This window comes from Oenanthe melanoleuca, chromosome Z, assembly GCF_029582105.1.
Source record: "Oenanthe melanoleuca isolate GR-GAL-2019-014 chromosome Z, OMel1.0, whole genome shotgun sequence".
In the NCBI taxonomy this organism is placed as follows: Eukaryota; Metazoa; Chordata; class Aves; order Passeriformes; family Muscicapidae; genus Oenanthe; species Oenanthe melanoleuca.
In genome coordinates this window covers 19430836-19448435 of record NC_079362.1, presented here as the reverse complement: position 1 = coordinate 19448435, position 17600 = coordinate 19430836, and the positions used below count along the sequence as shown (strand labels likewise).

The following is a 17600-nucleotide window of genomic DNA, read 5'->3' as shown; positions in this document are numbered from 1 at the left end:
GAGGGAGAATCAACACAATTCTCAACTGCCAGAAGGAAAAAGGGGGTTGGCTTTGTTTTTATTTCCAAGGTTTCTATCTACAATCATAGTTTGTTCTACTGCTTTTGTGTTAGCCTTGAAGGATACTTGACAACTGCTGACAAAGGTATCTACTTTTGCACACAAAAAAATACTACTTAAGCATTATTAAGGATTAAAAACATCTTCAACATTCTAACAAGAACAGTCAAGGAAAGTGAGGCCCCCATGGTGGGCTATTGTCCTTGATGCCTATTCCAGAGGTAATCTTCTCCTCCTTGGTCTAGAATTTCCTGCTTCATTTTGAACTAGTTTCCAAGAACAATGCAGGCCACAGAGGAAGATAATTGAGAGCAACACAGATTTTTATTGTCATATACATAGACACATAAATATATATATATAACTTTTGTTAAGAAATTATTTTATTACATTAAAAAAAGTTACTGGGAAAATCCATCTTGCTACTAGTATAAGTCTGTCCTATTTTATACTCCCTGGGAACGTTGGGGTTTTTTACTTTCTGTAGAGCATTCACCTACCTGTGGGAATATCATCTACACTATTTTATCTAACAACTTCAGCAAGTGGAGAGATTGCAGCTGACTCCCTGTACGAAGATTCAGGGGAGGAAGGAAGCAGTGCCAAGCCCTCTTCTGCTGCAAGGTGCATTATTTTCAGCACCTGGACTATGTACTCCCCACAGTGCCCAAGAGTGCAGTGTTCAATGACATCAAAGCCTGACTTTAACTCAGAACTCTCATAATGATCTAGTGTTTGGGCAAAAATCCAGGAGTTGCATGAGAAACCATTGGCAGAAATGGAACTGTAATTTTTTTACAGTTTAGGTCAATTCAACTTGAAAGGCATTTTGTGGCACTAAGTACAAGACACTTTTCTAGCTACAAAGGCTTTCTTCTCAACACTTTTACATTCAGTAAAGATACTAGCACTCTCTAACAAAAACAAACAAACAAACAAAAAAAAAACCTCCCCCCACAAAAAAAATCTAAAAACAAACAAACAACAACATACAAATGAAATGCCAAAAAAACACACAAACTAAAAACTTCAAACCCAAAACTGAAGAGAATATTCTACTGGAAGCTTAGGTGTAAATAAGGAAACACAGATTCCATGTAAATAGGCAATTTTCTTAAAAAAAAGGGAAGGGGAAGGGGAAGGGGAAGGGGAAGGGGAAGGGGAAGGGGAAGGGGAAGGGGAAGGGGAAGGGGAAGGGGAAGGGGAAGGGGAAGGGGAAGGGGAAGGGGAAGGGGAAGGGGAAGGGGAAGGGGAAGGGGAAGGGGAAGGGGAAGGGGAAGGGGAAGGGGAAGGGGAAGGGGAAGGGGAAGGGGAAGGGGAAGGGGAAGGGGAAGGGGAAGGGGAAGGGGAAGGGGCTAACCATGAAAGTACATTACTGAACTGCATCATAAAACAGTGGGAAGATTTCTTTTTTTTTAATTTATTTTTCCAGCACCTAAAGCCACATCACCATAAATAGCCAGCAGTCTGTCAAGCTGGATTGGAATGTTTTGAAAACAAATTGTTTTATTGCAAAGAAGGAAAGAAGGGGTTTAGAACAAGTATCCACAACCTGATGCCTCTGTGTGGTGCTTAAGTTAAAGCACTGCACATTGCATGCTCTGCACTGACAAATATGTTTCATCTATGTATTCATAAAGTACAGAGATATTAGATGCCTTTTTTGGGTAATTTTGGGGGTTTATTGGAGTTTTTTGTTCCCAAATCCCTCTTCTGCCTTACTATTCCCACACTTCCTCAAAAGATCTACTGTTGGTCTGTGGCTTACCCTTGGAATGCAGTCCTTCAGATAAAAATGTGTCAGGTTCTTCTCTTATGAAAGTAGCAAACACAACTTACTTATGCATCATCCTACACAAGCATCACAGGCCTCAATGTCAAAGTCAAGAATGGTTTCAAGTGTTTTGTGACTCCCTGAAGGCCACAGAAGTATACAATTGCAGTTTGAAATGGTAATGTGAATTTAAAGTAATTCCACTAAAAAAATTAAATCAAATTACGATTGACTTGAATTTTCAAGAGCTTTTCAGAATGACTGTTCAGTGCTTGAGAACAAAGCACTGAGCACTGCATCATGCTGCATAACCCTTCTCAGAGTGTATCACTTTCCTGCATGATAATAATCCTTAGTTTCACTCCAAAAAACTTCTTCAGGCTCAACTCAACTTCAGGTAGCTCACAATGAACATTACTTTCTTGCATTTCTGTGCTCTTTACTGCCCTTACTGCCTCTACCTCCCCACATCTGCTTCATGCACTTCTGGTCTGTTTTATACCTTTTCAAACATCACTGTGCCAGCTTACCTGAATCTGCCTGGCTACAGTACCCTGAGCAAATTAAAGAACTCCAACAGAGCAGCTCCTTGCTGCTACAGCAGAGTAGCTCTCCTGAAAAGGTTTACCTTCTTCTCCTGTATGGTGTATCAAATACAACTGTACTTGGAAGAAATCAAAGAAATCAATTTCAATACTAAAGCCTGGCTGTTCTTCATTTCATCAGTGTTATTACCAACCAATTTTGGTCCTCACAAGAAAGACTTTTATTTTCACTAAACGGGATAGAAAGAGGAAACTAAAATGCTCACTCAAGAACATAGTAAATTCTAGCATTCAAAAGTACAGACAGGAATATCCTGCCACCCAGGAACTCTGAAACTGTGTAAAACTGCCTGAACATCTCGCATTTATATAACACTGTGCTTCACATCCTTTTGGAGTAAAAGATACCCTACAGCATAAGAAGGGCTCTAAGGCCTCAACAACAAAGGAAACCTATCTAACAAAGGACAATAATGATATATTACTTAATCAACCATTGTTCAACAATAAAAGAAACAACCATTTAAAAAACTACTAGTTATATGTGGCAGCAGTCAAGAGCTTGTATTGAATTTATCAGACATAGCATCAAACTGAGGAATTCTGTCCCACTTGAATGGCAACTGATATTTGAGGAATTAAAAAAATGTTTTGGAATCTGTTGCATTTCTTCAATAGGAGAACAATGCATCTGTTCCTATGAAGATGAGATAATAAAAAGTAAGAAGGAATGGGAATGTCAAGAGGCAAAACAATCTAGAAATGACAACAAGGAAAAAAAAAAACAGTTCAGGAATTGTTTCTCTGTAATCAAATGGACTTTCCTGAAACTAGAGAAGGCTTTCTTTCTGCCTCTAACTGCATCTTCAAATAAACCTTCACCTCCTGACTATTCTTAAGATCTTCTAATAAAAGCAGTAAGTTCCTAGCAGGTATTTTCAGGCAGTGTTTGCCTGAAATTCAGTTGCTCCTGAACAAAACAAGTATTTGTTTTCACATGTGTATGGTTAGATTTTGAAATTTCTTTATTTAGGATTCAGAACAGAGGAGTAAAGATGACATGAATTCAAACTCCTCCGTGCAGTTAAGGAAACCTTCCAGGCTGCAAACTTTCAGAACTACTAGGTATGCTGGCACATCTAAATTACCTGTTGGCAGCCCCCTAAGGTACAGTGTCCACCTTCCAGAAAGCTTAAGCCTGTGATTCTCGTAAAAATATCAGGAAAAATGTCTTCACTGACATGATCAGACATTGGAATGAGCTGTCTGCAGAAACGGTGGAACCACCATCCCCTAAGTGTTCAAACAGCATGTGGAACAGCACATGGATGTGGCATGGGGGATAAGGGTTAGCAATGCTATCACGGTAGATTTTGATGATTATGAAGGTCTTTTCCTGCCTTAAATATTCTATTATTCTTTAATACATTTCTCCAATTCATGAAGCAGACAAGTCAACCCTTTACTGCTGAAGTACCTAATCAAAGAACTGTACACCAGAAGTAGAGTAGTAGTAGCAGTAGAGATCCATAGTAATCTAGCTATTGGCAACTAGTTTAGCTGTCAAATTCCCAGTCTCATAACATGACCTATTTCCAAGCACAGACATCTCCCAAATTCTTGTTTCTGTTGACATTGCAAGAGGACAGAGAAATAATCTAGTATTTTTAACCTTTTTAAAGGTCTGCTGCCTGCCTCTATGAACCAGAGGTAATATAAAAAGTTGAAAATCAGGCATTACTAAAAAAGAGAGAAAGAGAGACAAGCATTTTCAGTAGCTTTGGTTCTCTTTTGCCTTTTGTATTATCATTTCATTACTTCTAGGCTTCAAAATGTATTCTTAGTAACTGGATCTGTCTCAATATGGAAAAAAATGTTTTTTCCTCTCTCCCTTGAAATCTCTTTCTATTACTGTCTTGCCACTGAGTATGCATTTCTAGAAATATGTTTTATTTCATTAGTAGTGATTTTATACGATCATACTGAACAAGATTTTCTCAGAGGCTGGAGGCCACATTGTGGGTTGTGGTTTTCCTGCAAAAGAGGTCATATTTCATGTATTTTAACCAGTAAAAAAGGTTGCTTGTCACAGCAGCTTTTAAAGTTTGTTAAACATTCACACAAAGCCAAGTGGCACAAACCGAGATGCCACACAGTTTCAGATACCAGAGTCCTGTCATTGGTAAACAACAACAAATAAGTGAAAATTGCCTCCTCTGCATATGATTGAGTTGATAAATTACCTTATTCTACCTGAAGAGGGACTGAAAAGGGTGTCACAGCATTGTTAGGCACCTGTTCTATGTCAAATGCTCAGCATTGAAACTGTCTGACAGCATGTACTGTGCTTTTATTGTCTTGAGCAGGACAGATGTTAGCAACGCAGCTGATGCTAACCTTCTACTTCTTCAAAACAGACAAAACTATTTCTCCAGAAAGCCAGATTTGGCAATTATATCAGTAGCAAACTGATAAAAAAATTAGCAAAAGTAGCAGGAAAGCAAGTCCAGCAATTCCACAAAGTGGGCAATCAAATTGCTTTTAAATTCAAAACCATGCTATTAACCCCTGAAGATGCTTGGTTTGAAACTCCTTACCACAAGATTACTTTCCCTTGACAGTATCATTTTGTACCAAAACTCACAAAACAATGAATTTAAAGAACTCACAAAGAAAAAGTAAAGCACAGGAACTACAATGGTGAACACAAATGTAAACTGAATGCAAACAAAGAAGCGTGGGAATGAAAATGAAGAAGTGTGGGCTCCTTCTATACTGCTCTGAGCAGACCTGGTGAGATGCCTGTCACATAAAAAATTAATGAGTTTGTAATAGCCTAAGCCTAAGAACTGCTGGTAAGGTATGAACCAACACAGTAATTGGAAATGGTCCTTCTCACCATAATGATTTTGAAAGGTATATGATACAAAAAGCAAGGTGTGATCTGCATGGTATTTAATTGGTTTGGCAGCCACTCCTTGTCACCCATTCAACTGTTTACACAGCCTCTTCTGATATGAGTATTGACATTATCAGGAGGAAAAGATAAGCACATATCTTTCCACAAGACATGTGACAGATTGTGTATGGAGGAGCAAACATGACTAGGTACAGGATGCACAGCCCAAGTCGTCCCAAAGTGAGCTGTGGGGCCTGACCCTGGCAAGATGCAAATACTCTAACACAGATCAGTTTTTCTCCTTTGGGCTGCACAGTATTTTTAATTTATTTATTTCTACAGTAACAGAATCTGTAATTTCTTAACCTAAATCAACCAGTTTCATATGCAATGCCTGACTACCCTTTATGTAGGTACTTAAGGGTACTTTTCAAGATGATTTTCCTAATATCCACTCTAAACCTCCCCTGGTGCAAACTGAGACCATGTCTTCTTGTCCTATCACTTACTGCCTGGGAGAACCCCACCTGGCTGTGACCTTCCTTCATGCAGTTGTAGGGAGCCATCTGGTATCCCCTTGGCTTCCTTTTTCCAGGCTGAACATCCCTTAGCTCCCTCAGCCCCTCGTCATCAGACTCCAGACACTTCACCAGTTCTGTCACCCTTCTTTTCGTTTTACCTTATCCACTCCTGCCGCTGCCTCCAATCCTCAGAGGCAGCAGTCAACATCAGTGTGACAGAGGAAAAGGCGGAAAAGCAATATTGGTAACCTGAGTTTGCTGTTAGAGCAAGTCCAACTTTCACATTCATCTCTCCCTAACCTCACTCATTTCTTAGGCTACCTTATCTTTCTCCCATAGAGTTAGTAAGAAACAGACATGGGAGAGATGATGGTTTTTAACATATTTGTGAAGGTACCACAGAGCTTACTGCCTCAGTAAAAGCAGAGAGAAAAACAATGTCCAGAAGTTCTGCAAAAGCATAGCAAAAATACTGAACAAACAGGGTTATCTTCCATCGCTACACACAAATAAAAGCAACAGTTCATCTGTTAAGGTGCTGCATAATTTCTGAGAATAATAGGCAAGAAAAAATATAAATGCCTGAAAATTTGCCGTGAATCTCAGGGATGTGTTTTCTTCATCTGAAAAGACTGAAGTACCAAGCCTACAAAACCAGTTTGGGGCAAACAGGAAACAAGTTTTCTAAGAAAGAAGATGTCATGAACAACTGCATTAAATAAGAAAAGCTCAACAGATCTTTCTGTTTTTTTGAATTCCCAAAGGCCCTAAAGTTTAACTCTGCCTGGCAATGAAATGGGTCAGCAAGTTGAAACCTAAGTATGTGAACTATTTTTCTGCTGTTTATTGGGAGTGACAATAGTATAGTTACACATTACAACTACATATTACAGACAAATTTACCTCTTCATAAAACAAGAGTTTAATTTCTAACTGTAGGCTGAGGTTGCCCAAGGCTGAAACCAACTATAAATGGTCAACTGGCACTATCTTCTTCTTTAGTTTCAAGACACAGAAAGTCCTAAGAATGTTCTGCCATGAACAGAGCATGTGTAGAGGCTGTAACCAGTTACAGGGTTTGTAAATTTATGTGATATAGTCTGTATTCATAAATTGTGAGTATAGCCAGATGAAAGAAAGCATACTGTAAAGATTCTTACTATAACTTGGAATTAAATAATGTAAAAGCACAAATTAAGTCATATAATTAAGTACATACTGCAATACAATTGCCAAAGGTGATGGTGCCATACCACTGGGTAAATGGTTGCTACGAAAAATGTCAAACTACTTCCAACTCACATAACAAGTTACACAGGCATCCATTTCTGGTAAGAAAACAAAAAAGTCCTCTCAGCATTTTAAAAATTCTGAACCACAGATTCATTTTTTTCTCTAATTAAATGGACTTAATCAGAGGTAATATCTACGATAGATCAAAACCAAACAGTCTAATGCAAGATTTGCTCTTCATTGTAAGTGCAGAATTTCATGGAAGAGCAATTAAATTTCTGTCATCTTTCTGTAGTGATGTTACTGCTGGAATCAATTTATAAATTTCAGGCTCATTTTTCTGACTTGTTCCATAAACTCAAAATTATACTGTCATTCTTATTACCACTCCTACAAATATAAGGACCTTTCTCATATTCTGAAACCTCCTCTTAGGGAACATTCTTCTTTCTTAACAGCAGCACTATTTATTAGGGTTTAATTCTCAGAACAAAACTCATTTCATGATGTACACCTTGCCAAAAGCAGCAACATTGCTTATTCAGAAGCACAGAAAAATCTTGAACCAGGACTGTGCTGTCTGAGGCTATCCAGGTCTCCAATTAACTCCTCCAAATAGGAATGAAGAAACCTTTTTCTCTCAATCTAATCCTTAAACATTTTCGCATTTATCCAAAGTCTGTCCTACCTTTTTTTTTTTTTTTTTTGCAATTGTTAGAGACTTACAAATAAGCTTGATGAGAAAACTAAGCTCAGTTCCAGGGTGTACATAACAAGGTTGTTTGTGCTCTAAGAAGGAAAAGGGTGATGTCCTCATCACAAAAGAAAGTGGTTGAGAGGGAGCTGATGAATGTGAGAAGCACTTTACAATTGTTTCATCTTTGGACCTCATCATAGTTTTTTCAGCGTTATTACTTTCAAGTGTCCTCTTTTTGGAAGGCCCTACAGATAAAAATTACTCCTCTATTTAAAAAAAAAAAAAAAAAAAAATTAGCTACAAAAATGCATTATCCCCAAAGGCAAGGACTGAAATGACAAATGGAAGGAGTACATGCTCAATTCTGCCACCTCCTACATCTCAGAAGTGGGATGATACTACTAGCATCCACCAACTCTGATTGTTGTACCATTCCACAAACACAAATTCTTTTCAGAGAAAAACAAAGGGCTAAATTGAGGTGGAAGGGGAAGTATCACCATATTTCCTTAAACATTGGTCAATGTGCAGGTCCTGCCTGCATGCCTTACAGCCTGCAGTGAATCTATAGGGTAAATCAAGTAACTGATGTAGCTCTGATAGAAGATTTATTTCTCAATTACTTTGCTATGGGATTTTTTGTAAAATATGGGAAAACTAATCGCAATGGCAAACTGAGAAAGCAAAATGGTGTACTTATCGAAGTAAACAAAACAAAAAGGTAAAAATTTTGTTCACTGTCCACAAATATATAGAAAGTCTGTAAAAATCAGGAGGAAAAAAAAAAAACAAAACAAAACAACACATATGCTGTTATTTTAACAAGTAAAATTCCAGATTTCTAGATTCCTACTTACTCCGTAGAATGAAGAATATGTAGTGTCAGCTGAGTTTCAAATGCAATTAGATCGCAATCTGATTTTCAGGGAATCATAGAATATTCTGAGCTGGAAGCGACCTACAAGGATCATCAAAATCCAACCCCAACTCCTGGCCCTTCAGAGCCCCAAGAGTCAAACCATGTGCCTGAGAACATTGTCCAAATGCTTCTTGAACTCTATCAGGCTTGGTGCTGTGACCACTTCCCTTGGGAGCCTGTTCCAGTGCCCAACCACCTCCTGGGTGAACAACTTTTTACTAATATCCAACCAAAACCTCCTTTGACACAGCTTCATGATGTTCTCTCAGGTTCTGTCACTGATGACCACAGAGAAGAGATCAGTGTCTGTCCCTCTTCCTCCCCTCACAAGGAAGCTCTGGATTGCTATGAGGTGTCTACTCAGTCTCTTCTCCAGGCTGAATAGACCAAGTGACCTCAGCTGCAGTTCATGACACTTCAACTCTAGACCCTTCACCACCTTTACGGCCCTCCTGTGGACACTCTTCAATAACTTAGTATCCATTTTATATCGAGGCTCTCAAAACTGCCCCCAGCACTCGAGGTGAAGCCCCCCAGAGCAGAGCAGAGCGGGACAATCCCCTCCCTAGCCCAGCTGTGATGCCCCCAGGACTCAGCTGGCCATCCTGGCTGCCAGGGCACTGCTGGCTCATACTCAACTTGCCATCAACCCCCACACCACTTGCCACAGCACTGCTATCCAGCATCTCGTTCCCAGTCTGTCCATATATCCAGGGTTGCCCCTCCCAGGTGCTGAATCTGGCATTTGTCCTGATTAAAATTCATTTGGTTAGAGATTGCCCATCTCTCTTAATTTGTCGCAGTCTCTCATGTTAAAGCACCTTAATGTTAGGGGAAATTATTTAAAAGGAAATAAAAGTAAATCAGGATAACAGAATTCTAATATTATCTGGTTTTTGCCAAAAGTATTACACTAGCAGGTTCAACAAACCAGCACAATTATCAGTTACTTTTTGTCTTGCATAAGCAGAAGACATCCTGTAAAAATTCTTCAAATACATCTACAAAGAAGGAAAAAAAGAGGCAAAATATTGATTTTTTTCACTGGGAATTTCTACATAGTATGTATACTGAAAAATAGAGCTCCCCCAAGAAGTTCTTTATGGTTAAGAACAAATTCACAGATTAAATAAGGAAAAGAAAAACTAAGAAAAGAGCAAAGCCTTCCACAGGACAAATTGCAATTAGATAACTGAATCTAATAAAATCTGTGGAGTGGATTTACAGAAGAAAATCGGAGAGACAACACTGGGCAAGAATAATTTATTTATCCTAACGATTTGCAAGCATAAATGGTAACTACAGATCATGTGTGAAAATATACAGTAACAAATACCTTATATAGTAATGTGCCTTACTGGATCTTCTTAATGATGAGTAATAGCAACAAGTCTTTAAGAACACACTCCTACTTCTCACATGCCTCTGCGAAAATGACATTTCTGAAGCCCTTCAATCTTTCTACACACTTTGACATTAATTATTTATTTATTATATGGCTCCTCCTATGCTTACAGAAAATTATCACAGTTCTTTTAAAACGTCTGGATTAGATAGCCTAAGGAATTACTGCTATTAACAGTGGGAAGGAATGTGAGAGTGTGTATCTATGTGTACAGTTATCAAATAGATTACTGGAGGAAAGAAATATTTAATAAGCATTGCACTTTCAGGGACCAGACTTTGTCTGCAAAACAAAAATCTAAATTAGAAACATATATTGTCAGGACTGTTAATTGGTGCTCCTTCTACTGGCCAATTAAACCTATAGACATAAAAAAAAAATTATACTCTGTACAGAATCTCCAGATTGTTATGTCGCAATCAACAGCCCAAAAATCTGAAATCAAATTTGCTATTTAAAAAACCACTTATACAGAGTTGATATGTTACACATCAGTTCTCAAATGTCACCTAAACTAATCAAAAATGTCATAAGGGAAGCTAAGGCATTTTGCAAATCAAAAATATGTTTCATATTTTATCAGTTTGTTGTGTGCATCTAGTTCACAGTAATTTCACTCCCCTCAGATTCTGACATTCAATTAAACATTTGAAAAAGTTAATCATTATAATAAAACACTGTTAAATGGATTTTTAATTGAAAGTTCCTTTTTTCTCTTTTTCATACAAAACACCAGCAGCAACTAAAGCAGCCTAAATCACAGGATAACTTTGGCTGGAAGGCCGAGTCTGGCAGCCCACCTGATCCACCTCCCTGTTCACACTGGGGCTAACATAAGCATAATGCACATCAATATAAGCAAACAGCAAATCTGTAACAAAACCCAGTAAAAACCAGTTTTACAGTAATGATGGGCTCTGATCACAGATTCTTGCTAGTCACAAGCAGTGTATTTCCTGGGAAATGCAAATGTCACTAACAGCTTGAGCCACCTGAAAGAACTAAAGAACACCTTACTTTTGCATTTCGATGGATTTATTCCTCTGGGACTCTGCATTTCACCTGAAGCTGACAAAATGTAGTTGATAAATATTTATACAGCATAGAGCAGATTTCTTTTTATTTCTCAACACATAAGTAACATCCATATAGCCACAGGTTTTATGATTGCCTCTCCTGAAGAGATAATTTAAATACTAATTTTAAATGTCATCTTGTGAATAAGAACTGTTTAAACGTTATTTAAATAGTGTGATTTGTAGTAAACACTAATGTATTGTATAATTAATTTTAGTTAGCAAACGTGAAAATAATATCCAATTTCATTTACCTTCCTCAGTATTTCTTCATAATAGGCTTTATTTTTTTATATACACAAGTGAAACTTCTATTGTCATATACAGATTAGAAATGAAAACACTTAAACACTTCCCACAATGACTGACTTCAGAATTGATTCTGAGTATTATCTCAAAGATAAGCGAAGAACCAGGGCGACAAAGAGCACTACTGCCCCCTAATGAGCCAGACCATAAAAGCTTCTCTGTAACAGCATTTTGTGTCTTCCCTAAAAAAAAAATCAAGCAATTATAGCCATGAACTATGTAAAAAGTGAAAAAATAATACAATCATTAAGAAAATATACTTTAAATTTACGCCACATTTCTGAACAAAAGCACATACATAATTCTGTAGAGCAAAAGTAGCTATGATTTTCAGATACAATACTTAATGCACGAAGAAATCACAAAGATGCAAGATTCACCAGAAGAATCATTCACATGAAGCAAATATCAGCAATCTTATGTGCTAGGCTGCAGTCCTAGTAGTGATCGAGATTTTTAAATTTTAATGTCTGTACTGTGAGAGCATTAGTTTTCTTGTTCGCTGTTCTATCTAAATGCCGATCACAAGTCTATTCTAGGCTTGTAATTATCACAAAGTAATTCTGATCTTGGTATTTAAACATATACACAAAAAGAAGTAAGAGAGGAAACAACAGAAAAAGTCCACTATCTGAATTCTGTTTATACAAGGAACAGAAGAACTTTCTGTCTTACACGAAAGTGACATTTTTCCCTCTATATTTTTTAAATAGTTTTGCCATAAGAACTGAATCTGTATCCAATGCTCGCCAATTTAGCTTGGGCATAAAATTTTGTCCAGTTCCCATATCTGCAGCAATGAAATGCTGAAAAATATACAACTGCTGCAAGTCACAGTGAGAAGCACAAACATAAGCTCTGTATTCTCTATTATTTCACCATAAATCAGAAATTCCACTCACATTAGTAAAATTACTGTGAATTAAATGCAATGCTAAAACAGCACTGAGTTCTGATTTCTCCCCTCAAACTCCTTACACTGAATTTTTCATGGATAAACATTCTGACAGACACCACAGAACTAAAGACTCCAATTTCCATTAGCAAGATAAGGTGAAAAGCAAATCGTATGTCTCATTTGAAACATGCTGGCTAACAAAAAACACAGATTTTATGAATAAGAAATTATCTTCTTTAGTGAGTTTCAGTTCTGATATGCCAACAAGTCACTAAAATCCTTGAACTTAAGACTCTACCTTAAAACCTCCAAATACTGGGTTTCTGTGGCCTCACACAGTGTCATCGTTCATTAGCACAGAAAAGTTGCTAGTGATGAGCAACATCTTACATAACTACACACATGGTAGAAGGCTGCAACCTACTATGTATTAAAAGCATAAGAACTACAATCATATGCTATGTGATAAAAATAAACTATCTACAGTAAAAGCATTTTAGAGACCTAAAATAATCATATTCCCTATTTCTCCTGTTACAGCCCAAAGAGTTGGTAATACAGCTCTCAGTCTACTGAATATTTATGCTACTGCATCAGTATTTCACAATTTCAAGTGTTTACTACAACCTTTATGAAATATAAAATGAAAATAATGACAAAAACAACAACAATTAAGAGTTGCAATGGATGCCCTTAACAGAACTTTACCATAAGGCCATCACCACAACTCATTCCAACTCTGCTGACCAGCATTTCTTACCTTTGAATCCTCATTGCTCACTCCCAGCTCTAGCACAGCTTGAGGAGACTTCAGCTTTGCTTGCATGGACTCTGCCATTTGAAGATTAAGTTGCCATCCAATTGTTTCCAGCTATAAAACATAAGTGTAGATGACAATCAGATAGTATAAAAGTACCGAAGTCAACTTTCAAAACTGCCAGTGGTCTGTGTTCATTGTCACACTACAAATGTTAAGCACATCTATATAATGCATTTCTCTCAAGTTATCCATGACAGATTCGCTTTTCTCTTGTCAAAGTTACCATTCAAGCTGCCTACGACCACTCAAATAAAGCAACTTCCTATGTCTTAGGTCTGATGGACCCAATCCAAAGAACAAAACAATGGATCCAGAATACGGAAGCTTCCTCTTCTTGTGGAAGTTTATCAACAAAGTTAAAGATTCAATTTCATTTCATATTTATTTTACTTTCAGGAAAAAGAAAAAAAATCCAATAAATAGTAAATCTCCTAAAAAATGGTGATTTCTTAATCCACAGATCTACTCATGTGTGTTGTACCATATGCAGATCTTAACCACACAAATAATCCTGCTCTTTTAATCATTAATGCTGAAAGGATAAAACCCAGGTAAGCATGTGAGCAACAGAATTTCTAATAGAAAATTACAGAAAAAGACATTCTTAAATTCTTTTTTTTATCATTAATCTGAAGTTATATTCAAACATTATTAAGGTCCAGCTCATGCACAAATGAAGTACACAACAATAGAACTGCAAGGCTTCCACAGAATTATCTTCCTGGCCCCATTGAATAAAAAGAAGTGGAAATACAAAGTCTTACTGTCTGACAAGATAATTTACACACCAATTCTTTTTAATCGAGTGTCTCCCCTCTTCTAGTATATATTGTGGCTGACTTGGTGAAAGTGAAAGTGTGCCACATCTTGGCTATTCTCTTACCAATCTAAGAACTAAATTCAGCTAAAATCATTAACAGAATAAAGCCACACCAAAGGCTTTGTATTGTGAATAGCAATACATGTCCTGCTTCCACAGTGACAGTAATCTCTAGATGAAAGACAGGAAAGGATAGGTCAAAGACAGAGCTCCCAAATTTCTTGTGATTTACACCTACATACATACTGCATTTATCTGTACCCCGGATCGATCGCAGAACTATGCAACAAACACTGGCCACCAGATAACTAAGCATACCTGAAGGAAAACTGTGCTTCATGATATATCTGAACCACCAAGGCCAGTACAAGATGGTTAGGGAGTTTAGTCAAGTCCACATTTAAGGAAAAGACACCATCTCAGATTGTCTTTGTGTGCAGCTATAGGAGCAGGACAGCAGGAAGAACTTCAGCAGGTCAGCCTGCAGTCTGTCAGCTGCTCTGCAATCAATGCACCATTCAAACTTAAATTTGTAAAATAAGAAAGTAATAAATTATAAAAATAAGGAAGTTTACATTTAATCAAATCTGTGAAAGCATGCAGCTCCCACAAAGGGACATAGTGAAGATGTTTGAAGTCTGGTCCACCTAATTTTGAGCATAACAATAGGCCCACAGCCTATGAACAGGAATATGCTTTAAAGAAAAGTTACATAACTTCAAAAAGCAGATGAATTTTCAATCATAATTCTGCTTTTATTTTCTCTAACTTGATTACATATTGATTAGTGAAAATAATAATGCATAGCTTATCCCACTCAAAAGCACAGAACAACCTAGAGTGTTTTCTGTCTATATGCTCAAGTCAATCACACCAATGGATAACTCTGCTAAGTCCCTGTGCTAGCCAGTATTTTCCAGGAAATTATACCAGAATGATACAAGTAGAAAAGACTTTTCTCTCCACAAACTTCAATGAAATTAAGAAATTAACTCTGATTCTCACAAGAACATAAAGATAGTACCTTAAAAAAAAAAAAAAAACAATTAAAAAAAAAAACAAAAAAAAACCACCAGAAAAACTTTAGGTTTTTTGTCAAGAAAAAAGTATAGTTCACTTAAGAAAATTTATAGTGGTCAAGAAAAGGACTCAGATCCTAAGTTATGGGTTATAGTGGTGGAAGCAGCCCAAAGTAGGCAACTAGGAACAGCACCAGCTATTGATAAAACATCTAACCACTAAGGATAAACACAGAGACATTGAGCTGTGGAATGTGACAGCTCCTTATACTGCAGTCACTCTGGTTGAAGCCCTCTGCTCCTCAGTTTAGAAACGACTTTCTAACAACTACTTAAATAGTTTATTACTGTAGTATGGAAACCAAGCTTTAGACAGGATAGCAGCTTACCCAGGATCATAAAACAATACCACTAGAGACAAAAAACAATATCCAAGGAAGCCTGACTTTTAAGATTTTTCTGAAGCTGTTAAATACTGTCCTCTGTGTAGCATGAAGAACAAACCACCAAAACTAAAGAAGTTCAAATTTGTGGTTTTATTTTACTTTTAATACACATCTATCCCAGAATACTGTAGAGGGCTCAGAACAATACATATGGCAGCACACTAGCCTGAGTTTTATAACTGAAGAGCAGCTGTAACTCTTGTTTTATATGGCCTTACCTTAAAAATTACTCTGTTTTCCTGTGCAATTCATGTCTGGTTTCTATTTTCAACATAGTTGTATAAGTTTTAATTAATAAATAGCATGCTGCTCAAGGCATCAAAATGGTCCATTTTCTTGAAAGAAAAATGCAGCATGAATCTGGCAATGGCTGTGTTTGTTTACTTAGAAGACATTCGGCATCCTGCAATGTCAATTAACCTTTTGAGAATAGTAGTTTCTGGATGGCATTTGTGTCCAGGCAAAAAATTTGTTAGTCACAAAGGGGTACATACTTTGGGGCAATTTTTTTCAAATATGAAAGGAGTATAAAATTATTTTTACTTCTGGTATAAAATTTGCTACAGAAAAAAGAATGATGGAAGAACAGTGCCAGAATCTGTGATATACTAACTGAAAAGCATTTACTGGGGCCGAAGAGAAGTATTTCTCCATGCCTAGCATGAAAACAAAGCCATGTATTTAGCTACTGTAGACCTTTTGCTTCTTTTCACAATTTCTTATCAGCAGGTTAGAAATGTGAAAGCTACCTTGTCACTGCAACACTAAACACTGTTGAAAATATACAGTTTATTGCTGTAAATTCACACTGATATCTCTGGCACTTATTTACCTTCAAAGCTATGTTTAGAAAAAAAACTCAACAAAAAGCAAACAAGTGCAAACTGAAGAAAAGGAAGGGAAATAAACATAGGTACTAAAAAAACCAAGAATATGAACATATGAAAATGCTTCAGATCTACTCCATGAACCCTATGGCAAATAAGTCAGGGCAACAAAGATATGAGGAAGCTTTCAACACCCCCTGTAAACCCTCAGTTCCTGCGTCCATTTTGTTTCATTCAGGCTCCTGAAGAGATTACCATGGCACTCAGGACTAACAGACATGGAAGAACTTGAGCAGCTCTTCCTTCCAGCACTCACTCAGTACCAGCTGTGGAAGAGGAAAGGTGTCACTGCCTGCTGAACCAGCTCTGCTCTCTCTCACCTCCCACAGCTGATCCAGCCAGGGCAGATCCACACCAGAAAGCAGCTAGCTCCCCTACTATAGGAAGACCTGACCCTCCAACTGAAGATGAGCAGTATCTTTATGGGTACATAAAAATAACACCTCTGGTCTGTCTGTGATGGCCACAGTTATTTTCTTCCAGTGTAAAACACTGGATTTTCCAACTCAAGCTCTGTCGAAAACAGGGAAACAGACTATTTTCCATGCTAAATAGTAGAATATAGTATTTTACACAGTAAGAGAAAATCATCACCAATCTAACATAACTATAAGAAAACATCTAGGTGAAAGTCACTCTCTTGAAAAAGCCCAGAGCATTAAATGTCAAGGCAGCCTTTACAGCTGATATAAAACTCAAGTACAATCGCCAGCTAAATCAAAGGTCACACAGTCAAAATCAACACCCACAGAATCTTATAGTCCATTGTGGTTTTACACACTCTCTTGTCTCTTTCTGGCATATCTCCAACACAGTTCCTTACTTCCACTTTTTGCTGCTCATAAACATTATTATAAATTAAACCTAAATTGAGAAGAAATTCAGGAAGTCTGTCAAACAGGACAAGTTTCTATATTAGTTGTCAAAAAATACTTCTCTCACCTACACAGAAATGTTTATTTTACACTTCAATAAGAAATAAAATAAACGTTCCTTGGCAAAGAAATCAAGGTTATTCATCTTAACTATACAAGAATCAGGCTGTCAGACTCAAAATGAAGGACTACAACCCTGAGAAGGAAAGCAGAACAAATGCCAATAATAGGCACATTGCAGGGCTCCAACCTGAAAGAGCAAGGACAGAGCACAAGTGAACAAGAAACTAACACTAAAAAATGGTTAGCAAGGACCTAACTTGAAGAAACAAAATAAGGGGAAGTATTGTGAAATAGGGACAATAAATTGGAATAGAATTTCAGAAAATATGTATTC

The 17600-nt window shown here is 37.2% G+C and overlaps 1 protein-coding gene across 2 annotated transcripts in view; it reads right to left on the bottom strand.

Annotated features, from left to right (window-relative positions):
- Positions 1-17600, bottom strand: part of COMMD10 (COMM domain containing 10) — a 100455-nt gene that overhangs the window by 64753 nt on the left and 18102 nt on the right. The window contains exons 5-6 of one of the 2 annotated variants that reach the window (XM_056513046.1): positions 13097-13207; positions 9897-11620 (exon numbers count right to left, since the gene is read on the bottom strand). In XM_056513046.1, coding sequence (XP_056369021.1) covers positions 11570-11620; positions 13097-13207 — 162 coding nt within the window. In that variant the 3' untranslated portion in view covers positions 9897-11569. Of the gene's footprint in view, positions 1-9896; positions 11621-13096; positions 13208-17600 lie in introns of those variants that run through there. The other variant, XM_056513045.1, reaches the window with a different exon arrangement.